At 42.0% G+C, this 27,924-nt stretch overlaps 1 protein-coding gene and 1 long non-coding RNA gene across 9 annotated transcripts in view; one reads left to right on the forward strand and one right to left on the reverse strand.

The window, feature by feature from the left end:
• Positions 1-27,924, forward strand: part of TAF4 (TATA-box binding protein associated factor 4) — an 87,644-nt gene that overhangs the window by 499 nt on the left and 59,221 nt on the right. For 2 of the 8 annotated variants that reach the window (XM_044986250.1, XM_044986249.1), the window contains exons 2-3: positions 18,805-18,940; positions 23,003-24,100. In XM_044986250.1, the coding sequence (XP_044842185.1) occupies positions 23,185-24,100 (916 nt within the window). In that variant the 5' untranslated portion in view covers positions 18,805-18,940; positions 23,003-23,184. Of the gene's footprint in view, positions 1-2,733; positions 2,996-5,118; positions 5,208-5,342; positions 5,429-18,804; positions 18,941-20,717; positions 21,034-23,002; positions 24,101-27,924 lie in introns of those variants that run through there. The other 6 variants (XM_044986245.1, XM_044986246.1, XM_044986251.1 and 3 more) reach the window with 5 other exon arrangements.
• On the reverse strand, positions 17,817-27,736 carry LOC123348661. Its single transcript, XR_006573230.1, has 3 exons — positions 27,613-27,736; positions 23,275-23,368; positions 17,817-18,099 (listed from the first exon to the last, which is right to left on the reverse strand). It is a non-coding gene; the product is annotated as an uncharacterized LOC123348661 (long non-coding RNA).

The following is a 27,924-nucleotide window of genomic DNA, read 5'->3' on the forward strand; positions in this document are numbered from 1 at the left end:
CCAGTCTCTTTCCAATGCTGCAGTATGGGGGTGAGAGAGAGGAGGCCCTAATTTCCTCAGTGCTGCTACATAGTGACTGGGAGGTGGCTGGGAGAAATTGTAGAGGTGGCCCAGGAAAGGCTGGTGGCTCGAGAAGGGATGGGAAAGAAGAGTTGAAAGTGAGAGGAAGAACTTTCTCTAGGGTGGGCGAGGGAAAAAGGGGACAGATAACATATAAAGGGGTATAAAGGAGTAAAGAGATGGGTGAGCCCAGGAAGTAGAACAGTGGGGGAATTGAGTAATGAGTTGAAAGAAATGAAGGTGCCTGAAGAGAAGAAGAGCAAGGATGGAGAAACAATGTTCAATAATTAGCTATGGAGTAGGGAATGGATAACAAAGTATAGGAGTGAGGGAGAGAAGAGAAGGGTGGAGGGTAATGAAGAGAGAAAGGAAAGATGAGAAGAAAAAAAGATGCTGTCAGTCTGTATAAAACTGAGGATTTTTTTTTTCAAAAAAGAAATGCAGGGGGTAAAGATGGAATAAATAAAATGTAGATATACAGAGAGAATAGTAGTAACTTGGAAGAAAAAGTGGAGGGAGAAGAAGACAATAGAAGAAGGAGATGAAAGGAAAGAAATAGAAAAGTTAATAAAGAAATGGAAAAAAGGGAAAGAAAAGCCTCAAACCACAGAGGCTATTAGTGTCAGAGCCAGGGTCATAACTGAGTGCTCAAACCACTTGGAATAATAATGCATTTAGGAAGGTGAAAACTTTTGTTTAATATAGGCTGATAACACAGTAATTGAAGTCATATAGGTACAGTCACCAGGCAGTAGGTTTTCAACACAGGGGATTAGATTTTGCCTCTAGAACAATAATATAGGATTCCAAAATTCTATTGTATTCTATTAGGTTCTTGTCCTGTGCTCATCATTGTAGTATCTGAGCACCTCTAAAGAAAAACAAATCTACAGCAGTTACAATTTGTAATTGTACAAACCCTACCCCTGCTCAAAAATATAATAAAAAAACAGGAGCATTAAACCAGATTACTATCCATACATGACATACTAAGAAAACATGGTAAACAAAAACTGCCTAACTGGGTACATGAAAATATAGCTAACCTTAAATAGCCCCACCACCTTCATCATTTTATTTATACAGCCACGGTTTATATAACATGCTAGCAGTTTTTTCAGTGCAACATTGGGCCCAGAAGAGGCTGGTTTTGCTAAGTTTACTGAGGTCTTACTGTGTGCATTCTCATTGTCCAGCTTGATTTTATGCAGAAATTCAGGGTGAGTCAAATTTCAGGTTCCTGACAATAGGAGCAAATAAGAGATTCGAGCTAATAAGAGCCCAGTTTCTCACCATAGCTTTCCCACAACTGTTTTTAAAAAACCTCAAAGGAGTATGAAAACAGCCCTTTCTTTCATAGGGCAGAGGGGATTGAGAGAACCAATCAGCAAAGAACTACTGGTTCTAGACTAGTTTGCTTGTAAAGCAGTGAGATAACAGTGATGAGTTTAATACCTAGATTAAAGAAGACAAGATAAATTTAGATAGATAAGAAGATGGTGGAATCTTGTCTGAGAGTGATTTTATTATCTATAAATAGGACATCAGTTGCCCCACAAGATAATTTATGTTGAGAGGAGATGGAAATAATGAAAACATGGGCAGGGAATTTTGGGACATGGTCAATTAAAAAAATTATTACAAATATTATTACAAATAAACCCAGAGATTAGAGAGAAAATATTTATTATTTTCTAGTTTGTTTAATTTGTGGTTTTGGTGCCAGTGTATATGTGTCTTTCACACACCAAGAGGTGAAAGAAAAAGTTTTATTAAAATAGAAAATGTGATTGTACAACTACGAACATTGGCAGGGGGAGGTGATTTTTGATACAGTGATTTTTTTTGACTTTGTATTTGTACAGTGCCTAGTACAATGGAGTCTCAATTCCAAACGGGGCCTCTACACGCTATGGTGCTATATATATTAAATAAGAATAGTGTCTGAAAATGGAGGTTACTCACCTGTAATTGGAGGTTTTTGTGATGGACTTTTCACATTCACAGGGTATGCCAATGGTGCATCCTAGACTGGTTCAGGCTGCACTTTTGGTGCATCTTATGAAAAGGAATATACAGAGACCATTCAACGAACTACTTTTAACTTCTTCTTTGAAACTGTTTAGATTTCAAGTTAACTATGGACCCCTAATGCAATGGGGAAAGGAGGGACCCTATATTTACTTCATTTAATAAAAATAATACTTTTTAGACATACGTAACTACCTTTTGTCAGATGATCTCACAGTGCTTTACAATAATTAATTAATTCATCCTAACACCACCTCTCTAACGTGTTTATATTTATATTACATACAGGGAGATGAGGTACAGAGTGACATACCCAACTTTAACTCAGTAGCAAAGCCAAGAACAGAACCCAGGAGTTCTGAGTCTCAAGTGTCTAAACAATGAACCATAACTGTTGTTAAAAGTATGCAAGAATATAACAGCCTGAGCATCTTTTATGCTGAAGTTGTTCTGAATCAGGTGAGGCAGGATTGACTAAACTATTTTGGATATTTAGATGATGATTGTTCACAGGACGGAAGGCTGTTAATTTAAAGAGATCCTTTCAAAAGGTGGGTTAATTGGTAAAATGAATGGGATATAAAAGATGACTCAGCTCAACCTTGCTGTTATAGTGATACAAACTGAAGACAAAGAACCTGAGGCTGGAAATAATTAGGGTACAGTGATAGCTTTTCAAGAACAGTGGGGAGTGCTAAGTCTAGGCCTAAAGCACCTGAGTTCAAGGTGGGAAAACTTGCAATTGTGTGTTTTGCTACATAATTTGCTTTGCTCTGCTCTTATGATCTTGGGCTGCAAAGCACTTGTGGTGTGAGTCTCAGTACACCTATGCTCCTCTCACAGCATTGCTGACTTAAAAGAAGATAGAATGAAGGCAGGATTTCATGAAGTTTTCAGGCAGAAAGTGAGTAAAGAAACAAGAATGAAAGAGAGATGTGGTACCTAAGGTTGAATGCTGAGAAGTTATAAGATGATAAAATAGAGATGGGATGGCCATAAACTCATCTGTGGGAAATGCAATACTACAGAAGATGAGTCTGTAAATAAAGTTTCTGAGCTTAAGATCCCCATTAACTGGGATGGCGAGAGTCCATGAATTTTTGCCCTACAGCCAGTTTCCAATAGCTCCACTCTCTAGTTAAGATATCTACAGTTTGTAACAGTGATAACTAATGCTCTAAATCCAATTCCTTGTGTATAAGTGTCCAGATTACAAACCCACTATCACACTGGACCAGCATTTAAATTGTGTGGGGGAGGTAGTGGGGTGTTATAAAGGGTCACAGGGCTGGCAAAAATGAAAAAGCAAAGTGGGTTGCTGAAGGGCTATCTTACCAAAGCTGCTACATCCTGATTATGAGAGGATGCCCCCACCACTTTTTTCAGACACCTTTAAACACTGCATTTGATGCTATCTAGTGACCTTATCAAGTAGCCTCAGTATAGAGACTAGGGAATAGAGGGGAGTGGAGAATGAAAACTCACTCCTTATAGATGATTCTACAGAACAAGTCAAAGACATGTTAGTGAGCACATATATATTAATCTCTGTGGAACATCAACAGAATAGAAAGCTTCAGTATTCCATATAAAGAAGCCTACATACCAAATTCTGAAAAACTTATTTATCATTTTATCTGAAAACTCAAAAACCTTTCAAAGAACTCTAAAATAATATTGCTACTTCTCTTTCTACATTAGACCAATTTTTTGAGCAGGATCAGTCACAGTTGCATTGAACACTAGTTCACTGGCACCAAGTTTTAAATAGAGGATGAAGTAGAATCCTGCCACCCATTCCTCTTGTTAGAAGAAAGCACTTCATACAATAAGTGTGAGTAAGGAGGACATAAGGGAAAGAGAGTTCTTTTGTTAAATATTTCAGTGTAGAGACCTGAATAGCATTAATTCTCTACAATAGACTCAGTGCTGGAGCCAGAGCTATTAATCTCTCTCACTTCACCTGCAAGTCACTAGTAGATTCTCTTCCTTTCTATTCAATGGGGGAGCAGACCATCTTATGTGGAACTAGGCATCATGCTTATGCTTTCCACGCATAACACCTGCTGCAAGATCCATAGATTGATTTTTCTCTACAATAGTTCGTGGATGTGTTGTAAAAGGTATGTTTCAAAAACGCCTTTGAGGATGTCAGTAAGTTCTCATTGTTTTTCTGCCACAGTGTTTTTTGTTTTTTTTGTATTTTATACTTCCTATAAAAATGCAGCTTATCTCTAAATGGGATGTGGGTTCAAATTGTTTCTCTGTTTCAAGGTGCTGGGAATAGCAATAACTCCCCAGCACAATAACCGTAATAACAGGAGGGTTTTAATGAAGCTTCAGGAGGCAGATTGTTTATTTTATTTAATTGTTATCTTGTAGAAGCCAAACTCTAGATCAGTCTCTGATTAGAATTCAATCCCTGCACTGTCCTTCTGAATTGTCAACTGTGGCTGTTGTTTCTCCCTAATGTAGTGGCACCTTAGAGTTTGCATGTGCATTTGTAAGTTGTGACCTTTACTTCTTCAAAGTGTTTTGTATTATTGCCCTTATTAATACCTCACATTACTCTTACAGCTGGACAAGGGTTTTGTGGTTAATGACCATTAAAGTGCAGTTCTGCCCTGAAAAGTGGCTCTAATAACATATGAGATTTAGTATTCATATTTTCTCACTGCTTTCCACATCAAATTTCCTTAGTTTACAAGTAAAAGGATTTTTCCCCCTAATTGCCACCCAAACAGACACATCCTGGGTTCTTTCCATCTCACTCATAATCATTAGCAGTAATTTACTATGCCCATAATGCTACCTGTGCCAACCTACTGAAAGCTCATTTGGATTCACAGTTGTCACTGAGGCATCGTATAAAGACACCTTTGCACAGGTGTAATCAAGGGCATTAATTGGCCTGAATAATCTTAATTACTGATGATGCATGAGCTAGAAAGAACCCAATTTGGCTTTGGAGGTGCACGGTGCTAATGTGAATTAGACTGAAAAGAAATCAGTGAGAAACAGTGACTTGGAACCCCATAATGATGTTGTATAGAATCACTGGTCAGGCTAGAACTGTCCTGTAATAGAATGGCAGTGTTCCTTACTGATGTCTACAGGTAAAAGGTTATATTGATTCTACTGTCTCATTGAATAGATGGCTCATTACTCCACCCAGGTATAATAGAGGAGGGGGTGTGGCACTACAAAAAAGAGAAGATATGATGCAGGTTGAGTAATCTTGAGATAGAAACCTCAGAAGAAATAGAGCATGGGAAAAAGCCTTGAGATGAACTTTATTTTATTAATTTCTTTAATAGAGCCAAACCTCAGGAAGAGGGTGAGTTTTTGATTCTATACAACTTATGTTTACCTGCCCAGGAACACTGAAAATCTCTGTATTATCAGAAGAAAAGTAATGATGAAGGGAGTTTGATGTAGTCTGTCAAGGTTTTTGCAGAACTAGCATTCCAGAGTTGATGGTGGTATATAGTGACTTCAGTTTCTAGCGGACTTGTGGTCCACATCATAATTTAGCATAATTGTTGGGAATCTCAGAGGGGGACCAAAGAATGGAGAGAAACTTATCCCCTCACCCTTTAAAGTGGTCCTTCCAGAGCTGTTGTGTTAGGCTGAATAGATAGGGGATAAGTAACAAGAGTAGATTAATTTAAGAAGTTTGTTTTTGTGCCAGTCTTCCCAGTGATATAAGCAAAATGGCTTACGAGAAAGTGTTGGTTTTTTTTAAGTTACCCAGGAGGGGTGTGAAGCTGTTAAAGGTAATTCAGACACTATCTAATACAATAAGTAATTCAAACTAAGTTTAAAATCCCCTTTGTTTACTTGTGTTCTACGTGTTTTGAAAACTTAAGATACTTGTCTTGGAAGCCTCTCTCTGCTTAATATTAAGTTCAAGGAATACTAATGGAACAATAAACTTCTTAGTTCACTGAACTGATTATTGCAGGAGAACTGGATGTTTGTTTTGCTCTGTGGACAATAATTAAGGGAAACAAAAACAATTTGACTTTCTGACAAAAGACTGAGGGTTATACTTACACATTCTGTATTGCTACCTCCATTACTATTCTTTTTAAAACAGTGTTCTATGCAAATTACCGCCTATCTAGTAACACATACATAGACTGTTTACACAAACACATGGGTTGGCTGTCCTCTCTGAAAAATTAACTAACAGTTACTACAGGTATTGTTGTGACTCTGCAGTCATGAAAGGGGTATCATGAGCAACCTCATGAAGAAAAGCACTACTATAAAGAGACAATTTAGAACATAAGAATCTAAATGTCCACCTGAGTGTATCATCTCCTTTGAATTGGCCTTTGTACCCCATTATGTATTTTGAGGGGTAAAATATTTGTTTGACTCCTTTTTAAACTTACACTAGGTTCTTCTTTTGCTGCCTATTGTATTTTATTCTATATTTCGATCAGTCCTTCCTTCTGGAGTTTTGAAAGTGTAGGGTGTGCTAAAGCATGAAAAATGGGGGAGGGAAACATGGGAAGATCCTCAGACTCCATCAGAAAAGGAGATTTCCTCTTAAAAAGATGGGGTGAAGGAGAGTTGTATGCCTAAATCTGCAAACTAACACATGCCTGTTTCTTCAGTAGGGACCGGCCTAGTGTTCTAAGTCTGACCTGCTTTGTTATAATTTACTTAGGGCCAGATTCAGCCACTGTTATTCTCAATGAACAGCACCTTACTCTGCAAGTTGGCCCACTGATTATTCTCCAACAGTCAAATTCTACCAGCCTGAAAGCACGAGTTGTTCTGGTTTTTATTTTTTAAGAAAGTTATTCCAACTATTATAAGTTAAGTAAGTCCACAAACATTTTAGACTGTTGCAACATTCATAAAAGCACCTGTTTAATAGCCCTCTTATACTATGATTTTTTCATTGTCTGAGCCAGCTCTGTGAAGGAGCTATGGTGCTATTATTTTAATCAATTTCATGTCATAATAACATTTACAAAGAGAAGGAAGGAAAAAAAGGCAGAGTCTCAAGAAAATTGGTATGACTTTGCCATTTACTTTTGGGGTTCCAAATTTAGAAAATTATTAGCTACAATTTAATACATTTCTCTCCCCCTCGCTTGCATCTTCTAGAATTGAGTAAATTGATACACACTACACTCTTTACCTTAGCTATATGGTTCAACACCTCTTGCATCCACTTCTCTTCATAATGTCACTGAAATCAGTCTGGTGCTGCCATGAAAGATTCTGTAGTGGCTCATAGTGTTTGATAAAACCATTTGGTAGGCTTATAGTTTGGGTCTTGAACATAGCAGATTGATGATTTAACCATCTCTGTCACCATCTAATAAAGGGTGAAAGGCCTGCTCACCCAATTGGCCAGTTCTTCCAGCTCAAAAACTAATGGAGTCTGGATTTTGATCTAAGCATTGTAGACATGCTGAAAGCTTTGACAAAAGCTCTTTGAGCCATTAGATACTATTGAAAGGTTCTGATGAGTAAGCCATAATGTGTATTTTCAGGTACAAGACTGTCCTGCATATACTGCCACCTATTGATCAATTTAATTATAAGATCATAAGGGCAGAGAATCTCTTATTTTATGTTTGTGCAATGTCTCTAAGTGTCCTAATCTTGATTAAGGTTCCTAGACACTGCTGTAATAGAAAAAATAAAATATCAGGTTCTGCTGAATGAATTTATTCATCTACAGCAACTGTTGGTTGATGCTGTCAGTTATGAAGCTATACCTGTTCTTAGACACTCACCTAGGAAAAGCAAGTCAACTCTTTACCTTCAATCTTTCCTAATTTTCCTCTTTTTTTTGGTTGGGAGATATGTGGGTGGGAATGGAGGATGGTAGAAAGCAAATGGAATAAAAGGATGACCATGATCTAGAACTGGCAAAATCAGTCACTGTAGGAGGGAGGCAGGCATGTTGAGTAGAAGCTTTTCTAGAGTGGGAGATTGGTCCAGTGGTTTAGGTACTAGCCTAGGACTTGGGAAACCTACTTTGAATTCGTGCTTTACCACATACTTCCTGTGTGACCTTGTGCCGCTTAGCTTTTCTGGGTATGTCTACATGGCTACTGGGAACTGCAGCCTGGGTTGACAGACTTACTGTAGCAGGCTTAAAAATAGCAATGTGGATGTTCTGGCTCAGGCTGGAGCTTGGGCACTGAAGCCTAGGGGAGGGAGCATGGACTTCCGAGCCTGAGCCCAAACATCAAAGCAAATGCCTCCACAGCTATGTTTGTACACTACCCTGAGCCCCACCAACACCAGTCTGTCCACCTGGGCTGTGAGACTTGCTCCCAGCAGCTATGGGTACGTCTACACTACGGGATTATTCCGAATTTACAAAAACCGGTTTAACAAAACAGATTGTATAAAATCGAGTGTGCGCGGCCACACTAAACACATTAAATCGGTGGTGTGCGTCCACGGTCCGAGGCTAGTGTCGATTTCTGGAGCATTGCACTGTGGGTAGCTATTCCATAGCTATCCCATAGTTCCCGCAGCCTCCCCCGCCCCTTGGAATTTCCGGGTTGAGATCCCAGTGCCTGATGCGGCAAAATCATTGTCGCGGGTGGTTCTGGGTAAATGTCGTCAGTCACTCCTTCCGCTGGGAAAGCAACGGCAGACAAGCATTTCGTGCCTTTTTTCCCTGGATTGCCCTGGCAGATGCCATAGCATGGCAATCATGGAGCCTGTTTAGCCTTTTGTGACTGTCACCGTATGTGTACTAGATGCCGCTCACATAGGCGATTCAGCAGCGCTACACAGCAGCATGCTTTTGCTTTTGCATGATAGCAGAGATGGTTACCAGCCATATTGTACCATCTACCATGCCATAAATTGGTAATAAGATGATCGTGGCTACCAGTCCTTTTGCACTGCACCATCTGTTGCTGTCATAAGTGCCCCTGGCTGCTCTTAGCCAGGGGCGCAAAAGCCAAAATTGGGAATGACTCCCTGAGTCAATCCCTCCTTTTTGGTATCTAAAAATAGAATCAGTCCTGCCTAGAATATGGGCAAGTGTACCAGAGAACCACTGTATCATAGAACCAGAGAGCACAGCTGCTCTGTGTCAGATCCTGCAGAAATTATGAGCTGTATGCTATTCACAGGGGGTGCTCCTGCAACAACCCCACCTGTTGATTCCGTTCTTTCCTCAGCCTTCCTGGGCTACCGTAGCATTGTCCCCCCACTTGTGTGATGAAGTAATAAAGAATGCAGGAATAAGACACAGTGACTTGTTAGTGAGATATGAGTGGAAGGCAGCCTCCAGCTGCTATGATAGTCCAGACAGGACAGTAAGGAGTGTGTAGGAGAGGAGCCCAGCATCCCTCTGCTAGTCCAGGGGCAATTGAATCTTTTCTTTACACATGAAGGGTGGGGGCTGATGGAGCTCAGCCCCCTGTTGCTATGATGACGATGGTTATCAGCCATACTGCACCATCTACCAGGAAAAATTAGGGCCAGGCGCCCTTGATTGACCTTACCGATGCTAGTCAGCATGGTTACCAGTCCTTTTGCACTGCCCCATGTGCCAATAGGCTGATGATGAGGACGGATACCAGCCATATTGCACCATCAGCCATCCATAGCGTGGGGGGAGCAAGGATGTTGGTGTTGAGTGCTGCACCATCGTGTCTATCTGCAGCATTCAGTAAAGATAGGGTGACATGTAAAAGAGTCAAGAGAGGATTGTTTTCCCTTTCACATCTGGGGGTGGGTGGGGGGTGCGTAAATTGCCTAGCTATGCCCTGACCCACCGCGGACACTGTTTTTGACCCTAGAAGCATTTGGAGCTCAGCCAAGAATGCAAATGCTTTTCAAAGACTGCAGGAACTGTGGGATAGCTTGAGTCCTCCAGTCCATGAGCGTCCATTTGATTCTTTGGCTTTCCGTTACGCTTGTCACGCAGCAGTGCGCTGAGTCCCTGCTATGGCATCTGTCTGGAGATTTTTTTAAAGTGATTTTGAATTTCGTCTTCTGTAACGGAGCTCTGATAGAACAGATTTGCCTGCCCTTACAGCGATCACGTCCGCATCGTCCATGCGGGAGCTCTTTCTTTATTTTGATTTTTAACTGCCTCGCCACACGTGCTGATCGGAGCTCCACGCTGGGCAAACAGGAAATATTCAAAAGTTCGCGGGGCTTTTCCTGTCTACCTGGCCACTGCATCCGAGTTCAGATTGCTGTCCAGAGCGGTCAGTGGTGCACTGTGGGATACCGCCCAGAGGCCAATACCGTCGATCTGCGGCCACACTAACCCCAATCCGATATGGTAATACCGATATTAGCGCTACTTCTCTCGTTAGGGAGGAGTACAGAAACCGGTTTAAAGAGCCCTTTATACCGATATAAAGGGCCTCTTAGTGTGGACGGGTGTGGCATTAAATCGGTTTTACGCTCCTAAAACCGGTTTAAACGCCTAGTGTAGACCAGGCTTATGTGAACATACTCTCTGTATCTCCGTTCCCCATCTGTAAAATGGGGATAATACTTCCCTAATACATTATTCCCTCTCTGTTGTACCTTTGCATCCAAAGACAAAGTTCAAGCATTTTGTCAATTATTGAAATAGTTTAAATTTTAAGGACATATTCTGCCCTTTTTAGGGAAGAAATGCAGAAAGGTTAAGATTGAGCTGGGTAAGGTATTGTATTGTTCTGTCCTGAGAACTTTTTTTCTGTGGCATGAGTAGAATCACAGAAGAGACTGTGGGAGGGGACATGCAGAAGCAGTACATAACTGTATGCTTAAGGTTGCTTAAGATGGTGCCTGATGACATCTAGGCAGCCACTTAAACCTTTTTATTTGGGTGCATCAAAGTTTGGATCTCTACCAATAGCAAGTTGATGGTATCATTAAAGTTATCAGTTTTAGGTAGTAACTTTGTTTTTTCCAGAGTAACATATGTAGTATTTTATCCTGACAAATCCCACATTTCTGTATTACACTTTTTGGGAGGGGCAGGGCATAGGAGGGGGAAATTACTGAATTTCTGCACCAAACCACTTTGATCGTTTTAATTGGTATGGCATCATGTAGGAAGTTCCAGTTTTTGTAAGAACTTGGAGGCACATTTTCTAATATACTGACACTCTTTAGCACAAAAGTAATAGGAGTGTAGCTATCCTAAGGTTTCATACTGGTGCTCATGACTGAGCTCCTTCCATGTAAAATCGATAGCAATAGTGAAATCCTTAGTGCACTTCATGGAATCTCTAGCAGTCTTCCTTTTTGGTGTAAATACTCTGCTTGGGGGTGGGGTGGAGTGGAGTGGGAGTGGGATTTCTGTTGTGGACTGACCACTTTGTAATAAAAAGTGACCACGTTCCATCTAGAGTTCACTTTTTTTTGCTGGCAGTCACTTTCTTGACAGTCAGACTTCCAGCAAGGTAGCCATAATGATTAAATGTTGTTCTAACAGAAAATAGGGATCTCTTTTTGGCCTTTATAGTACAGAGTGCAAATTGGATAATACCCTCCAATAATAAAGTGAGACCCAGTTGCGTGGGTGAGTGAATTCACTTCTTGTAAGATGTTATCAGTCAAGACAACATGGTTAAAGGATCACGGTTTGGCAAGACTGATTACTTAAAGTTACCAGAAATTATATGAATTAGCTCAGAGGCAAATATTTTCAGTTTGTCTAATACTGTAACTTGTTATCCACCACCAATAGCTGAAATTGTTGAAATCAGTGTTGGTGAGCTTGAGGACTATAAAATGTTGGCATAATTACCTGGATAATATTTTAATCACTTCCATGAAACATCTTGACTTCAGCAAGAATTCTTAGTTGTGGATAGAGGACTTTAAAGTACAAGATAAAACTCAAATCTTCAATGACACCACCTGCCTTCCATGGATAGAATGTAGGCTACTAGAAACGCACAACATTCCAGAATTGTTGAGACTTCTGAAACAAACAAAAATCCTAATGGCAGTTTGAATGTGTAGTTGGAATCCTTGGAATCTTCTCAGGCTGGCACTCCGCTTCTTTCATTAATATTCCCAGCTCTTCTCCTCTTGCCCTCTGCAGATGACTCCAGATCTTGATACTTCCTCCCTTGGCAAGCAATAAGAGAGCAGTGCGAGGAGTTAAATTAAGAGCAGGGCCGCCCAGAGGGGGGGCAAGTGAGGTAATTTGCCCTGGGCCCCACAGGGGCCCCCACGAGAATATAGTATTCTATAGTATTGCAACTTTTTTTTTTTATGGAAGGGGCCCCCAAAATTGCTTTGGCCCAGGCCCCCTGAATCCTCTGGGCAGCCCTGCTTAAGAGCTGTTAGAAAGGAGAAGACCCTCAGACATTTGTGAGAACTATAAATCCCTGAAAGCATTTAGGAACAGGTTAAAGGACCGCTCTCTAAATGAATTGCCTTTGTTAGAGAATTTGAGTTTTCTGAAGAAAAAGGTTCTTCTCATACTTTCAGGAAAAATGATTAGGTTGTTTTGTTAAACCACATCCCATCTTATACCCCTGCAACTAAATAGCCTTAATGTATAAGGAGGATGGTTCTTTTAATGTCATTGGTGGAGTTCCACTGAATCTTCTGTCACTTGTATGTAAGCTCAACTGGCATGAATGAATGATTATGATGTACTTGCTACATCATGGCATTATGCTATATCTGTTGTACCTGATGCATTCAGTTGCAATCTAAGGTGTGGTTCTATAGCTAGTAAAGTAGGCAAGTGTCAAGATAAATGCGGTCTCTAAAGGGCAAATTGGGATTGAGTGGGTGGGGTAAGAGTACAATAGAAAGGGATTGCACAGTTCACTTCCAGGAATCTTCTGTATGTTCATATGCTGTTTATTTCACAAATAAAAATTCAGCACCTCGATGGTTAAGAATGATTTGTCATATCCTAAAATATGGCAAGACTGGAAATCTGTCAGACCTAGGACAGTGCATAGAGAAGCATTCACCACACTTGCCTGGATCATATGTAGCTCTAACCATTGCTATTTATTAATCCATTATTAAGAGTGATAATTTGAATTATTTTCAAAGGGGGTTTAAAAAAAAAAGACTAGCCTAAAGACATTGTAAAACAAAAATTCCATACCCAGTTGAATCTACATAAGTTGATACAGAGAAACAAATCTTTAATGGTGGTTGTTTCTTGATTTTGCTATCTAATCAAGCTCTGCTCCCCATGGTTGGAGGTCACCAGAGAGCCTCCAGAGCCATTATATCTTTATAATTAAACAGTTGCTTGTTTGATCTTCATGGGCATATCTGTAGTGTGTGCATTTATTCCAAAATTGAAAGTAAAATAACTCTTTTCCTGTAATTTTTCCTCCTGTGTATCAGTATAGGGTTGTATTTCTAATATATGTATAATAATAATCTTGGTGTTTGCATGGAACTGATCTACACGCACCATACACTTATTTGTATAGAGACTGTCACTTGACTCATGCAGAAAAAATCAGCACGTGGACTTTCAGGTTGGCCAACATGTGGGCATATTGGTGTGCAGCTGCATCATCTTCAACAGGAGCTATATTCTTTTTGTCCCTCTTGTTGGCACAGCACACCTAAATTTGTCACTAGATCCTCTATCGTACTTGAAGTCATGAACAAAGTGTTAAGAATAAAGGTGGGAAAAAGAAGTATTTCTGCAAAAGTAGATCCCTAGTTCTGTAACAGCTGAACAGCATAAAAAAACTGGGACACTGAAATCAATAGGACAGAATATTCTCATACAGTCATGGTCTATTGTTGTTAGGTAAAATACAGAGGCTTTTATAGCACAAACATGCTGAAGTAAAGCAAACATTTATTTTGAAAACAGGAGACCTTAATTCTTAATTTTTTAAATTAAAAAAACCCACTTCTGTGCTGCCTGCAACTAGTGAGTTGTCCTCTTTTGTACTTATTTGCTGTAAATTGTGAAATAGTTATACTAGCCCAGTTTAGGAGAATGTTGTTACCTGGACTGATGGGCTGAACTTCTTCACACTAATATATAGCAGTAAATTCCAGCTAGGTTATCAGGAATCCTCTTAGTTGGCACCCATTCCATTTAGTATAATACAGCTTCTAAAGAATTCCATAAACCAATACACACATCAGCGGTGCAACATGTCTCAATCAGTGAGAAGCTGTATAATCTAATAGTCAAACTAGAGGACTGAGGCAGGAGACCCCCGCATTCTGTCTTCAGTTCTGTTGCTATCTCTGTGTGCAACCCTGGCCAAATCACTTGAGTGTGTTTTATGGTACTTATTTATACAGAGCACTTTAAGATAATCAGATTGTAAGTGCAAAGTCTGATTGACTCCATGATGTCAATATTAGTATACAGAGCTCATAATTTTTTAAATAGAATATCTTACTAGAATAATTACACGATATATAAAGTGCCTTGGAGTGGCTCAGATCCTTTCCGGTAGATGTCAGTTGGTATTTAATGAGTAACTAGTCATCAGAACCAACAAAGTTTTCCAAGCATTTGGCATATCACCCTTAGTGCTCAGTGTGTGTTTTGTAGCATGGTTTGAGTTGATACACTGATCCAGGTGGGTTACTATGATCTAATTAGGTTGAAATTCTGTCAACTTCAACTGCATTTATGGACTGAATGTGTCAATGGTTAAAACCCAACTTGTATATGTTGGAAGCACCAATGGGTGGGTTGTGTGTGTAAAACACAACCCATCAGTAGGAGGTTGGCTGTTCCACAACTCACCCATTTATTGATGGGGACTTTTGCTACAGCTATGATTGATCATGTGGGTCATTTTTCACTAGGCATTAACAGATATTCAATATGTTTATGATCAGAAATTACTCCCTCTCCATTGAAACACTTGAAAATTGCATCTTTTGCTCAGAGATGTTCTCTCTCCACTAATTGATCACTGTTATAAGATTGTTGTAGTGAGCTTTAGGCCCTGGTTAAGGATTCTTAAACAACTCCAACACCTTCAGCATCATATGGTAACACCTATGTGCTATGATCTTTGCAGGCTGTCTGAAGGGAACTTGCTTTTAATATTTAAAGCTTTAAATAATATAGGATCAGTCACTCTGTGCTATAACTGCAATTAAGAGGGGGAGTACATTATAAAGGTACACTTTTGTGAGCACAAAGCAAGGCTTTCGCTCAAAGATGCAGGACTGATATTCCAGTCCTTCCCATCAACAATTTCCATGGTTCACCTGTACGATTGATCCTTGCAGACTGAGGTGAAGATCTTTCCTTTTTAATTGTGAGGTGGATTGTGTAGTTCTTACTGTATGTAGAATTTTGGACTTTAGGCAGTGGCACCAAAAATTAGTAATGTATTACAAGGAAATTCCCACTGTGATACTGATTTTAAAGTCTGTTGATTGTTTTACAGCATCCAAAAGAGCAGTAGGCACATCACAGAACATAGAGAAGGCATGGTTCCCTACACTGAAGGATGTAATAAATGGCTTCCACTGAAAAATAAACCATGTGGGGAGAGTAAAAGGATAGGAGCTTGTAGGATTGCTTATAGCGTAATATACAAGTTAAATGGGTTTCTATCTAAATTTTGTATTGCTGTTACTTACCCAATAGGGTAGTTATTACCATGTGAGAGGAGCCTTGTCAAGTGTTTAAAACAAGGCTCTGAGAATGAAGACTTCTGGATTTTATTTCTAATTCACTATGGGTGGGATCCACAAAGGGATTTATGGGTTGCAGTACTGAACATAATGGTGCCTGTTAGGCACTTAGAAAAATCACATGAATACTGCAATCCACAGAGCCTGAGTTTAGGTGCATAGGCACCTAGGAATGTGATCCACAAAAGCCATTCCACTTGGTGAACTGCCTAAGCTAGCCAGCGGGAGATGCTGACCAGAGTGGGTATGTGCTAAGCCCGGCTCCTCTCTGAGATAGGCATCTAAGTCTAGACTGCAGGGGAAGCATCTGGCTCTGCCTAGCAATCCACAAATGGGAACCTGCTGGCTGGAATAAAGTGGCTTAGGTTCCTAAGATGTTTCTTGAGAGGAGTTAAGTGCCAGCCTTACTTTGCATAAAACAGCTGGTGTGTGTGTCCCACCTTAACTTTTAGTTAGAACACTTGCACAGTATGTTGGAGACCCAGGTTCAATTTCTTCCCTTTCTTCCAGAGGGGGTCCAATGCGCTCAATACTGAGCTAAAAGTTAAGGTGAGCAGCACCACCTCCTCTGGTCGGATTTTGAATGGGATCCACTCTGGTAAGCAGTCTCTGAGCATGCCTACTGGATTGGGCCCTGCCTGCAATTTAGGCAGTCATGAATCCTCGTGGGGTTTAGGGAAGAGACAGGCAGCCAGATGCCTAGAGGAAGGTACCTGTGTGTATGTCCAGAGACAAACACAGATGCCTAGGAAACTTTTACTTTGAAAACTTAAGTGCCTACATGATTTGACAGTAGTTTTGTGGAGTCAAAACAGGAACTTAGGCACCTATGTACCTTTTGTGGATCTGGGCCCATGTGAGCATAAGCTAGAGGGTCTAATTGCCCTAAAAACACTGGCAGTAGAAGAATGTAGAGTCCTGCTAGCTTGCCGTGTCCTTAAATCAGATGTCATCTGCTCCTCCCTATTGCTATTTTAGTTCTGCCTCTACTTAAGCTCTTCCCTCTTACCCCAATTCTCCCCTCCATTGCTCACTTTTGCCTTTTTCCATTATGGCTACAACCTGGGGCTCTACTCAGCCCAGGTAGGCAAAGAGGAAGAAAAGATGGCTTTTGGCTACCTTTGTCATCCTGATGTGATCAGGGCTGCTATAGTTTACATCTATCCTCTTATGTCCTTGGAGGCATTCTGGCAGCTGCTGTAAGATAATAATCACTATCCCATTTCTGGGTTGTACCTGGACCTCTACTCCAGATTTCCCGCCCCTTTTTGATTAACTGAATTGGAAAGCGCTTTAATGTGGGTAATGCCTAGATGGAGGTATGCCTACCTAAGGCAGCAGCATGGGAAGGTACCATTCACTTGTAAAAGAGGCGTTTAAAAGGAGAGCAGCCCTGCCACTGCATTGCTGTTGATAAATCCAAAGTAATGCACATTGGAAAACATAATCCCATCTATACATATAAAATGATGGGGTCTAAATTAGCTGTTACCACTCAAGAAAGATCTTGGAGTCACTGTGGATCGTTCTCTTGAAAACATCCACTCAATGTGCAGCGGTGGTCAAAACAGCAAACAGAATGTTGGGAATCATTAAGAAAGGGATAGATAAGACAGAAAATATCATATTGCCTCTATATAAATCTATGCTGCGTGCAGATGTGGTTGCCCCATCTAAAAAAAGATACATTGGAATTGGAAAAGGTCCAGAAAAAGGCAACAAATTATTAGGGGTTTGGAACGGCTGCCATGTGAGGAGAGATTAATAAAACTGGGACTTTTCAGCTTGGAAAGGGAGAAGATTTGATAGAGGACTATGAAATCATGATTGGTGTGGAGAAAGTAAATAAGGAAGTGTTATTTACTCCTTATAACACAAGAACTAGGGGTCACCAAATGAAATTAGGCAGCAGGTTTAAAACAAAAGGAAGTATTTTTTCACACAATGCAGTGTCAACCTGTGGAACTCCTTGCCAGAGGATGTTGTGAAGGCCAAGACTATAACATGGTTCAAAAAAAGAACTAGATAAGTTCCTGGATGGACAGGGATGGTGTCCCTAGCCTCTGTTTGCCAGAAGCTGGTGATGGGGATGGATCACTCAATTACCTGTTCTGTTCATTTCCTCTAGGGCACCTAGCATGGACCATTGTTGGAAGACGAGATACTGGGCTAGATGGACCTTTGGTCTGACCCAGTATGGCTATTTTTTTATTGCTGGAATTGAGCAACAAGCCCTAAGATGACACTTATCTTTAGAATACTACAGCTGTTCTGTTCAACCAATATTGATTAGAAATAAAGCATGGAAGATGTATGAAGAAGAAACAGGTCCTTTCTTTGCTCCTCCTTTCAGGCTGGTGTTGAAATGGTGGATGGCAAGTTTATATCAAATCACTGAAAACAAGGATAGAAAGATACATTATTCATTTTAAAGGCTAGTTAACTGACCTGTTCGGCTAGGGGAATTTAGACATGGATTAATACAATCAAATGTCTGAAGGAGTGAGAAAATCACTTAATACTTTTTAAAATTCTCTGTGAAGAGATTAGAATTCTAATAAGGGCTGTTTGGGAGGGAAGAATAAGAACGACAGCATAGAAAGTTCTGCAATATGAATATCTCCAACTATTAACAGGAAAAACTGGTGTCACTAATTCTGGAAGCAGAAGCAGCAAGACTTTACAATCATAAGCCGTGTATTCCTAAGAGATCCAGTACTTCTTAAGGCAAATATTAGTTGCAAACATGCTTACTTGGGAGTAAGACAGTTAATTGTCTGTCTTCCCTTCACATGAATTTGGATAGCTGACTTTACCGTTTTAGACTGGCCAGCTGATTTTAGGGAGGGGCATTTGTGACTAAGATACACGGGGGTTTTCTGTTTTCCTTCTTGCCTCCTAACAGCTAAACATTGCTCAAGTGACTCACTTCATGCAATAGAAGTGCTGGCTACATGGATCACAGGAGATGTATAATGCAGAAAGTAATGATATCCTAACACTGAGGAATTTGTGTTCAATACTGTCTCTATCCTATTTGAAGTAGAGAAGCCTGGGAGAATATTTGAGTGTCACTCTGACATGTCTCCATCTTTGCAGCCCATCGTGACTCATTAGGACATGAAGATCCATGCACTGTTAAACAATAATGAACTACACAGGATCTGAGTCCTATTCTACTGCAACAAATTTCAACATTAAGATCTAGCCACTCCAAGTGAACAACAAAACAGAGGTAAGGCAAACCTTGATCTGTAATATTTAAACAAGTTGTTACTACCTTAACTTGCCTACCATATACCTTTTAATGAGCAGTAGCATAAAAGTGACTGGACACTATAGCAGGAATCTTATCTTGCAATTAATATTTGTTACTCTGGACAGTGAAGGTAGTGTTAAGTAAATAACTTATCACAGTTAAAGGACAGTCTGCATTTTTACCTTAGCTGAGCTTCCTTGCTTATGATGATACACAATAATGTTCAAATGCAACTTCTAGTATCTCTGTAAGATTAGGGATCACTCAAGCATAGCTACTACGATTCAGTATTGCTAAAGACTACTGTCCCCTCCAAGCACTTGTGGGCAGGGTTTATAAACTAAATGGGTACTATCCTCTGTAGTACTGTTCAAAATAGAACTTAAGTTCAATGCATTTCTCTGGCTGTAATTTGGAACAGCATTTACAGTGTGTCACAATGGTGCATTCTTTGTTAAACTGTAGCTGCTCTGGATTCAAAGCTTTAGTTTCCTCTGAAAGGCTGAAGTTGTGGAGATGTTTTTTAACAGTTGAGACGTTTGACTAAGCCCGCCCCCACTTCGCTGTGGAGCTTTCAACACAGCCACCTCCCAGTTTCTTTTTCCAGGCTTTAAACCCAGTTACCCCAATCCCTTCCCCCTTGTATACGCATTCGCAGCGCTGATTTAGTCCAGCCTGTCTGGTTGAAGGGACTGCCCACCCCGAGGCCCCTAGGCTGCTGAGTCAGTTTCCTAAATTCACTTTCAGGGAAGCGCGACAGCACCTTGCCTTGCACATAGATTAGTGGCGCCCTCCTTCGCTCCGTCCCACTCCCAGCTCCAGTAGCCGGGAGCGCAGCTGGCCCAGCCAGCGGGGCAGGTAGCTGGGGCCGGGAGCGGAGCGCTCCAGTAGCCCCGAGAGGCGTTTGAAATCCCCGCGGAGCAGCGACACTTACTGAGCGAGGGGGAAAGGCCAGGGGCTGTCGCTTTCCTGTGGAGCCCCGGTGGGAAGCCGCAGCACAGCCCCGCGCCTGCAGCCAGGCTCGCCTTCTCCCCAGGGCCGCTCCGCAGCGCGGGGAGGCAGGCGGCACAGGCGCTAGGAAAGAGCCGGCCCCATCCCCGAGGAGAGGGGCGCAGGGTCGCGGCTACCCGCCCTTGCCCCCCAGGGCCCGCCTGGGCGACGCTGCCTCTGCGGGGGGCTCTTTGCCCCTGGCCCCCCACCGGCTGCTGCCCGCTGCCCCCTCCCGAGGCCGGGCGTGGGGCCCGAGGCCGCGTCTCCTCCCCCGCCCTCCCGGTGGATCAGTTACACGCAGCTGGCACAGGTGTGGGGCGCCCTTCAGACTCGCTCCAGCGACAAGGGCCAGACGCAGGGAGCAGCAGGGAAACGTGCAGCCATCTTGGGCTCAGGCGGACAAAGAGCTGCCGTCGCTACCCTGCGTCCCGTCCCCCCCCCGCGGCCCCCGTCCCCCCCCGCAGCTCGAACTAGCCTCGCCCCGCTCCCTGTCCAGCCACCCGCCACCTTCTGTCCCCGCTGCTCCTGCAGCGTCGCGTCCGGGCCGCCGCAGCCCGACTCCCAACTAAGCCTTCGCAGCCATTTGCCCGGGCTTTTATAGGCGGCTGGCGGCCAATCATCAGCGAGCGGAATCCCTCTCCGGCCGCTGATGTGAGCCCAGGCCTGCGCGCTTGCGCAGTGAGAGGGCAGCGTGTGTGGGGGGGTGGGAGGGAGGAGTGAAAGGGGAGGAGGGAGCAGCTCACAGGAACCCTCCAAAAAAAAGATGGCGGCGGGCTCGGATCTGCTGGATGAGGTTTTCCTGAACACGGAGGTGGATGAGAAGGTGGTGAGCGACCTGGTGGGCTCCCTGGAGTCCCAGCTGGCGGCCTCCGGTCATCACCACCAGCACCACAAGGCGCAGGAGCCCCTCAGGGCCGCTGGGGGGCTGCTGGGGAACCATGTTGTGAGCAGCAGTAGCAGCAGCAGCAGCCCTAGCCCTAGCCCTGGAGGAGTAGTAGTAGGAGGCAATGCTAATGTCCAAACAGAGAGCAGCAGCAGCAGCAAGATGGGACTCAGTGCCCCAGAGATCACAAAAGCAGGTAACCTGGGCAGGGGTGGGGGGCTCTCTGGGAAAGGGGCCTCCCCTCCCCCCACTCCCAAGCTCTGACTGCCTCCCTCCCTTACTGCTTTCCCCCCTTTTCCCTCTCTCCTCCGCCTTGTTGTTGTGACAAGAACTGGAGTGCAAGGGGTGGTATAAATCATATTGGGGAGAGCCCCCCCCCACACCAGGCCCTTTAGTATATGTCTGACTGTGCTTCTCCTCCCCCTTCTTGTTCCTGGGGTGTAGATGAGGTGTTTCTTGTCATATGGGGGTACTGCCCCCCATGATAGAGCCATAAACAGACACTGATGGGTTATCAGTCTCTCTCTTTTTCTTACCTTGTTGCTGGAGTGTAAAAGGGTGCTATTAATCATAGGGGTCAAGGGGGGGGAACTATCCCTTTGATAATGGCTTTCCCCCAGTTTGTTTGAATGTTCCTCTGCCTTCCCTGTTGCTGGTGTACATTGGATGGTGGGGTTTATTGGGGAGATTGCCACTTGATAGTGCCTTCCAATCTCTGTCTGAGTGCTCCTTCCCCTCCCCCTTCTCTGTTGCTGAAGTGCAAAGGGGTGTTATTAATCATGACACCAGTTTCCTGTAGAGGAGGAAGTGAGGAGGGATTTCAAGGGAAAGAAGCCCCTAAAAATGCCTCCCTCCATATCTATCTGGATATTCCCCCTTGCCCCTCTTGTAGCAGGAGCTTGGAGGGGGCATTCAACATCTTTCATTCCTCTTTCTCCCTCAAGGGGGTGTTGTGGCAACACAAGGTCCTGGTATTTTGTGTGTGTGGGGGGGGGGATTCAGGGCACAACCCCTATCCTCCTCCTTAGAATGTCTTCTCTATCTGTCTGTGAACGTTTGCCCCCTTGATGGAGGAGCTGGGTTATAAGGGAATGATGTTAATCGTAATATTAGGTCTCACTTTGAGAATAGGTGGGAGGTTTGTTTTTAGGAAAGGGAAAAATATCCTTATCTGCCCACTATCTGTGATTCTGCCCCCCCCCCCGCCTCCCCACACACACTTTTCTCTGCTTCTTGTTGCTGAAATGTAAGAGGATGCTGACATTAATAATAGCAGGTCTGTAATGAGGATCTTACAGGAGGGTCCTCTTAGCTACTGAGACACACATTATAAGGGTTATCTGTGACAGCTCCCTTCTCATTTCTTGCTCCTTAATTTGGGACCTGGACTGCCAAGGCTGGTGTTAATCATGATACCAGGCCTCATTAAAGTGGGATGAGGAGGTCTCAGGCAGGAGGCCACATTATAGTGTCCTCAGTGTCCAAGTCTGTTTTCTCCCCATATTTTTCTTTATGGTTGTGGGAGCTTGAGGAGCAGAATCACAACAGCAGGCCCTGGTATAGACGAAGTCCTCTTATGGAAACTTTCTGTCAGATTGACAGCTCTCACCCCCTACTTTTTACACTGTTGTACTAGTTGAACTCCATGATACTACTAGGTTCTACTATAGGAGATGAAAGGATTGGGGGTAGAGTGTGCAAGGTATAGAGGGCACAGGGAGAACTCTTTATTGATGTCTTTCCCACTCTTTTTCTCCTTTTCCCTCTAGTTGCAGGAACTGAAGTGCAAAGGATGTTGTTAAACATAATGTCAGGCCTGGAATGGTGGAGAGAAGAAAGTGTAGGGGAAAAAAAGCCCCCTCAACCCCCTTCATTGTCCAGATCCTATCTTGTTGTGTGTCTGTCTTCCCCTTTTTCTCTTGTTCATGGGGGTGCTATAATTAATATCACTGCTGCCAGGTGTCCGTATGGGGAATAAATGGGCCTCAGGATAACCTCTTTACACAGAGGAAGAGGACTTGTATTTTCAACCCCTTTTTTCTTGTCTCAATGCACACAGCATGGGGGGTGAAGAAGGCTTGGGAGGGTGGAGGAGCACACTCCCTCTATATTTTTCTCCTCCTGCACATTCTCTCCTTTGAACCTTGTTGTTGTTGTTGTTTCAGGAGCTGGAGGAGTGCAAGGGGGCGTTATTAATCATAACACCAGATCCCAGAGTTCAGCTCTGGATGGAGTCACTACAACCAGCACCAGCACCACCACCGCAGCAGCAGCAGCAGGAGGAGGATCTGAAGCTGCTGCTGCTCCAGGGACCCTCAGTCAGGGCAAATCAGTGGTTATCAGTACCATGGCAACTGCCTTATCCACCAGGAATGGCAAAATTGGGACCACAACGGTGCAAACTTTGAATGGGAGTAATGTGGTGATGAACTCTCACCATTCGGGAAGTGCTGCTTTCTCTGGGACTCCTGCAACTGCTAATCCTGCTGCTGCACCTGCTGTTGCCCCTCTAGTTAACAATGGACCTGGATCTGTGGGGAAAGGAAATACAGTTAATGCTGTTTTGCCATCAGCTTCTAACACTGTCATCCAGACTTCTTTCCTCAGCACTGCTGTGTCCTCCGCCTCATCCTCATCCCCCACAGTAATCTCTTCGCAACCGCCACCAAGCATTGTAGGTGGGGGGCCTACTGTAGCACTGGTGAGGCCACCAATTCACACAGCAGGACCCACGGTTGCTGCAGCTGCTGCAGCCACCCAGAATGGGAGCAATACTGTGATCAATTCAGCCATCGGTGTGGGGAGTTTTCCTGCTGTTGCTGCAGTCACTGTGGGTTCTGGAGTTTCCCTCCAGACATCACTTGTGAACAGCCAACCTGGTTCCAGTTTGCCGGCAGCACCCACCACACAGGTCATCAAATCAGAGTCTCCTAAAACTATAGTGCATGCAGTATCCCAGCAGCAGACACTAGTTGCTAGTGGCCAGCCCAGTACTACAGGGGGTAACATGATAATTGGGCAAACTATGCAAGCTGGGCTCTCCAATGTGGCCCCCAATCCCGGTGGGATACCTCCTGCAGCTCCTGGTACCCCTACAGGAATGGCTAAGGGCACTGCCAGTACAGTGGCACAAAGTCTGCCAAGGACTCCAACAGCAACTACAAGTGGTATCAGAGCAACTTTGACTCCTACAGTTTTAGCACCTCGTCTGCCTCAGGCACCTCAGAATCCAACTAATATTCAGAACTTTCAGTTACCACCAGGTAAGTAAAGACTAGAGATTTTTATTTTGTGGCTGTATATGTTGTTGAGAGGAAGATGAATATATCTACATTTAGTTGTAAATCATGGGGAAGCTTTTACTCTCAGATATCACTTGCTTTTGGACAGTGGCATGGGATGTGGCATGATTTTTATGCTGTTTCAGGTGACAAAGGCATGTTGACACAATTATTTGAGAAATCTTACTATTGTTTAGATTTTCCTTTTTACTAAAATGCAAGTGTGAACAAAGCCGCAAGCCAACACAAATGTGATTAAAGTGCTATTTTAATGCACCTTGCTGTTTCGTTTTCACATGATGCATTTTGATTTTAAAGCAGTTTTGTCAGTAATTCATCTAACCTAGCATGCTGCTCTTTTCCCTGTCCCTGTATGCCCCCCTGTACCATACAAGGAGCATTGCTTGGTAGTGCAGCAGCAGGTACAGCATAAGGAGAGAAGCTACCTTCTTTTACCATAAATACATTAAAATAGCATTAGAAATCTGAGTTATGCTCTCAAATTTGGAGCTCATGATGATGATTTTTTATCACTGGACCTTCAGTACAAAGGCAATCTTACGCTGTCCTTACCTTACCCTGTTGTGTGTAGGGTTGCAGCGCCTGTAGTAACTAACATCGCGCTTAGTCAGGGAACCAAGCCCGAGACCAGTAGGGAGTGAGTTAAAGGCAGAATAAAAAAAACCTTCTGTTCTGAGAACTGGTCTATGCTCTGTCAAATATCCTTGGTTGTTTTTTTTTGTCGTTTTGCTAGGTGATATTACTATACAAAGAACAGCCAATTAAATTTTATTATTACTACCTAATGAAATCAATGGGGTGCATATGCAATTCATTTCAATAGGTCTTAGAGTAGTAAAAATGATATCTGTTGAAACTACTACCCAACCTTAGATTGATGCACTTATTACTAAGATACCAGCAACCATATCTTACTGTACACTGTGTTTCTGTATAATACACCTCTACCTTGATATAATGCTGTCCTTGGGAGCCAAAAAATCTTACTGCGTTATAGGTGAAACCGTGGTATATTGAACTTGCTTTGATCCACCGGAGTGCGCAGCCCCGCTCCCCCCGGAGCACTGCTTTACCACGTTATACCCAAATTCGTGTTATATCGGGTGGTGTTATATCAAGGTAGCGGTGTACTCCATTTATAGTATGTGACACTGCATGGTTAAGTTAAGTCTGTCAAACATTCTGTATATTTAAATCACAATTGGGATATTAAAAATCTACATTTTTCTTGCATAGAAAGATATTGCTTGGCAAGAATATTTCATATGCTGAAGTTTCAAAACTGTTTTTAAATTTGTCAAAAAGTCTTAAACCTTTGGAATCCCTGTTTTTAAGTTGGAGCCTGTTTTAATAATAATAATAATAATAATAATAATAATAATAATTAAAAAAAACCCTAAACTAAAAATGCATCATACTTTTCAGAATTTGAAGATGTTATCCCTTTCTGCAATATTAATAAAATTTTCCCTTATGGTTTACAGTTGATGTTAGTAACATTTAGGTATATAGCTCCATAGTGGCAATATGGCAGTACTACATAGTATAACTAATTATGGAAAACATCTACTGGACATGATCAGCAGTTTCTAATAAAGTGGTTTTTAAACCACTAACATTTTTATCAACTTACTAAAATGTGCCCCATTTACCAACAAGGGCCCAATCTTTATGGTTGAGCATGCATAAGTTACTCCTGTGCATGGTCCCAGTGAAATCAAAGTAAGACTTTGCAGGATCTAGCCTTTAATTTTTAGGATTAAGTCCTTTAAATTTAAATTTGACAAAAATCCAAAATCTCAAAAGAACTATATTTTTGGTCAGCAGCTTCTGTTGAGCACACTGGGAGCTGCTGAATGCTGAGCTGTTTTGAAAATCTGGTCCCAGTTATGGGTGCTGAAAATCTAACCCTAGATGCTTAGGGTTCTCCCTCTCTTCCTCAGTATCCACTTAAGTGCCATTAACTTTAATGGAGTTTACATATATGTATGAGGGGAGAATAGACTAATACAAAAACATAATGAATTAATTGAATTTTGAAGTACAGCACAGTGACCAAATTTTCAAAGGAAGTTTTACCCATCTGTCAAGTTGCACCAGCAAAGTTTGTACATCCAAGTTTTTGCACGTACAAAACCTCAAATTAGTCTCTGCAAGCAACATTTGCATGTAAAAATTGGAGAGCTGTATGCTAATACAGTTTGCTCATGCAAATCTGAGGAGTTTATGCATGATATAACTAGAGAACAAAAGCTGCATGTGCAAACAGTAGTGTGCATAGAGTAACTACAATTTAGCATCCACTTTTGAAAAATTTGCCTGTTGTGTAGCACAGTGGCTCTCAACCTTTCCAAATTACTGTACCCCTTTTAGGAGTCTGATTTATCTTGCATACCCCTTAGTTTCACCTCACTTAAAAACTATTTGCTTACAGAATCAGACAAAAAAATACAAGTGCGTCACAGCACATTATTACTGAAAAATTGTTACTTTTCTTATTTTTACTGTGTAATTATAAAATCAATTAGAATATAAATATTGTACTTACATTTCAGTGTATACTATATACGGCAATATAAACAAGTTGTATGAAATTTTAGTTTTTACTGACTTCGCTAGTGCTTTTTATGTAGGCTGTTGTAAAACTAGGCAAAAATCAGATGAGTTGATGTACCCCCGGAAGACCTCTGGGGCACATGTACCTCAGTTGAGAACCACTGGTGTAGCGCATATTCTGTATTTATTTTCCAAACAAAAATAAACTAGTTTTTTAATTTCCAGTCCCCACCCCCAAATGTCCAATTACTGTTCCACATAAATGACACTGAATATAAAAATGTCAATATTTTTATTAATCTGGGGCTTTACAAAAAGATTCTTTAAAGAAGTGTTTTTGAGGTGGTCTACCTTTACCTTTACAAACAGTTTAGTTGATTTACACTTCTTAAAATATATTGCTGCTAGTGTGTCACCTGTATGGTGTATCAGTTTTTAGCTAGATGGAATTTAAAATGGCCAAATTAGAAATGTGTGAAAGCAGGGATATTAATTGTTGTGGTGCTGTTGGGTTCTGCCACATTATTTATTGTTTTTCCCCTCCCCAAGGAAACAGGGTTATCAGCATTAGTTTTGGTTAATAATGGGTTCATTTTTGTTTTACCAAGATCTTAAGAGGGTGGGAGAAGTGTGTGTATAATATATACAATGTGTATATTATGAAAAGCAGTATATCTGCACTTTCTCTTCTCCAGCAGCCCAGATTTGTAACTTGTAGCCTGAACATTTGGAGCACTGCTAAACAATTCCAAAAATTGCCTAAAAAACCATCTTTTTGGCTTTAGCAGAGATGCTGAAAATACTCTTGAATTGACTTTAGAAAGGATGATTCTGTCAAGTATGCAACAAGTTTATTTAAAGATAATTTCATAAAATGCACTATGAATCAAAATAAGTCATCTTATGTTTTTAACTACTTGCGTTCTGAAGTAAATAGTGTGAGGAGATCTTTTATGCACTCATCTGGTAATAGCTGGGACAATTGATATTAAAACATCATGGCAGTTGTTTCAGATACACAGAAAAGTATCTTAGTTGCTCATAGATGGAACAGAAGTCTGCAAGTAGAACAGAACTATGCACCATATATGAGATCATAATTGGCAGGTGCTGCAAATGTTTTTTAATGATTTTCACACTTCTATAAATTCCCCCCTCCCCCCCCCCCCCCCCCGAAAAAGTTAGTTTTAGGATTAGCAAAGCAGTATTTTCACTTGCACTGGTATATA

Source organism: Mauremys mutica, chromosome 13 (assembly GCF_020497125.1).
Source record: "Mauremys mutica isolate MM-2020 ecotype Southern chromosome 13, ASM2049712v1, whole genome shotgun sequence".
Classification (NCBI taxonomy): Eukaryota; Metazoa; Chordata; order Testudines; family Geoemydidae; genus Mauremys; species Mauremys mutica.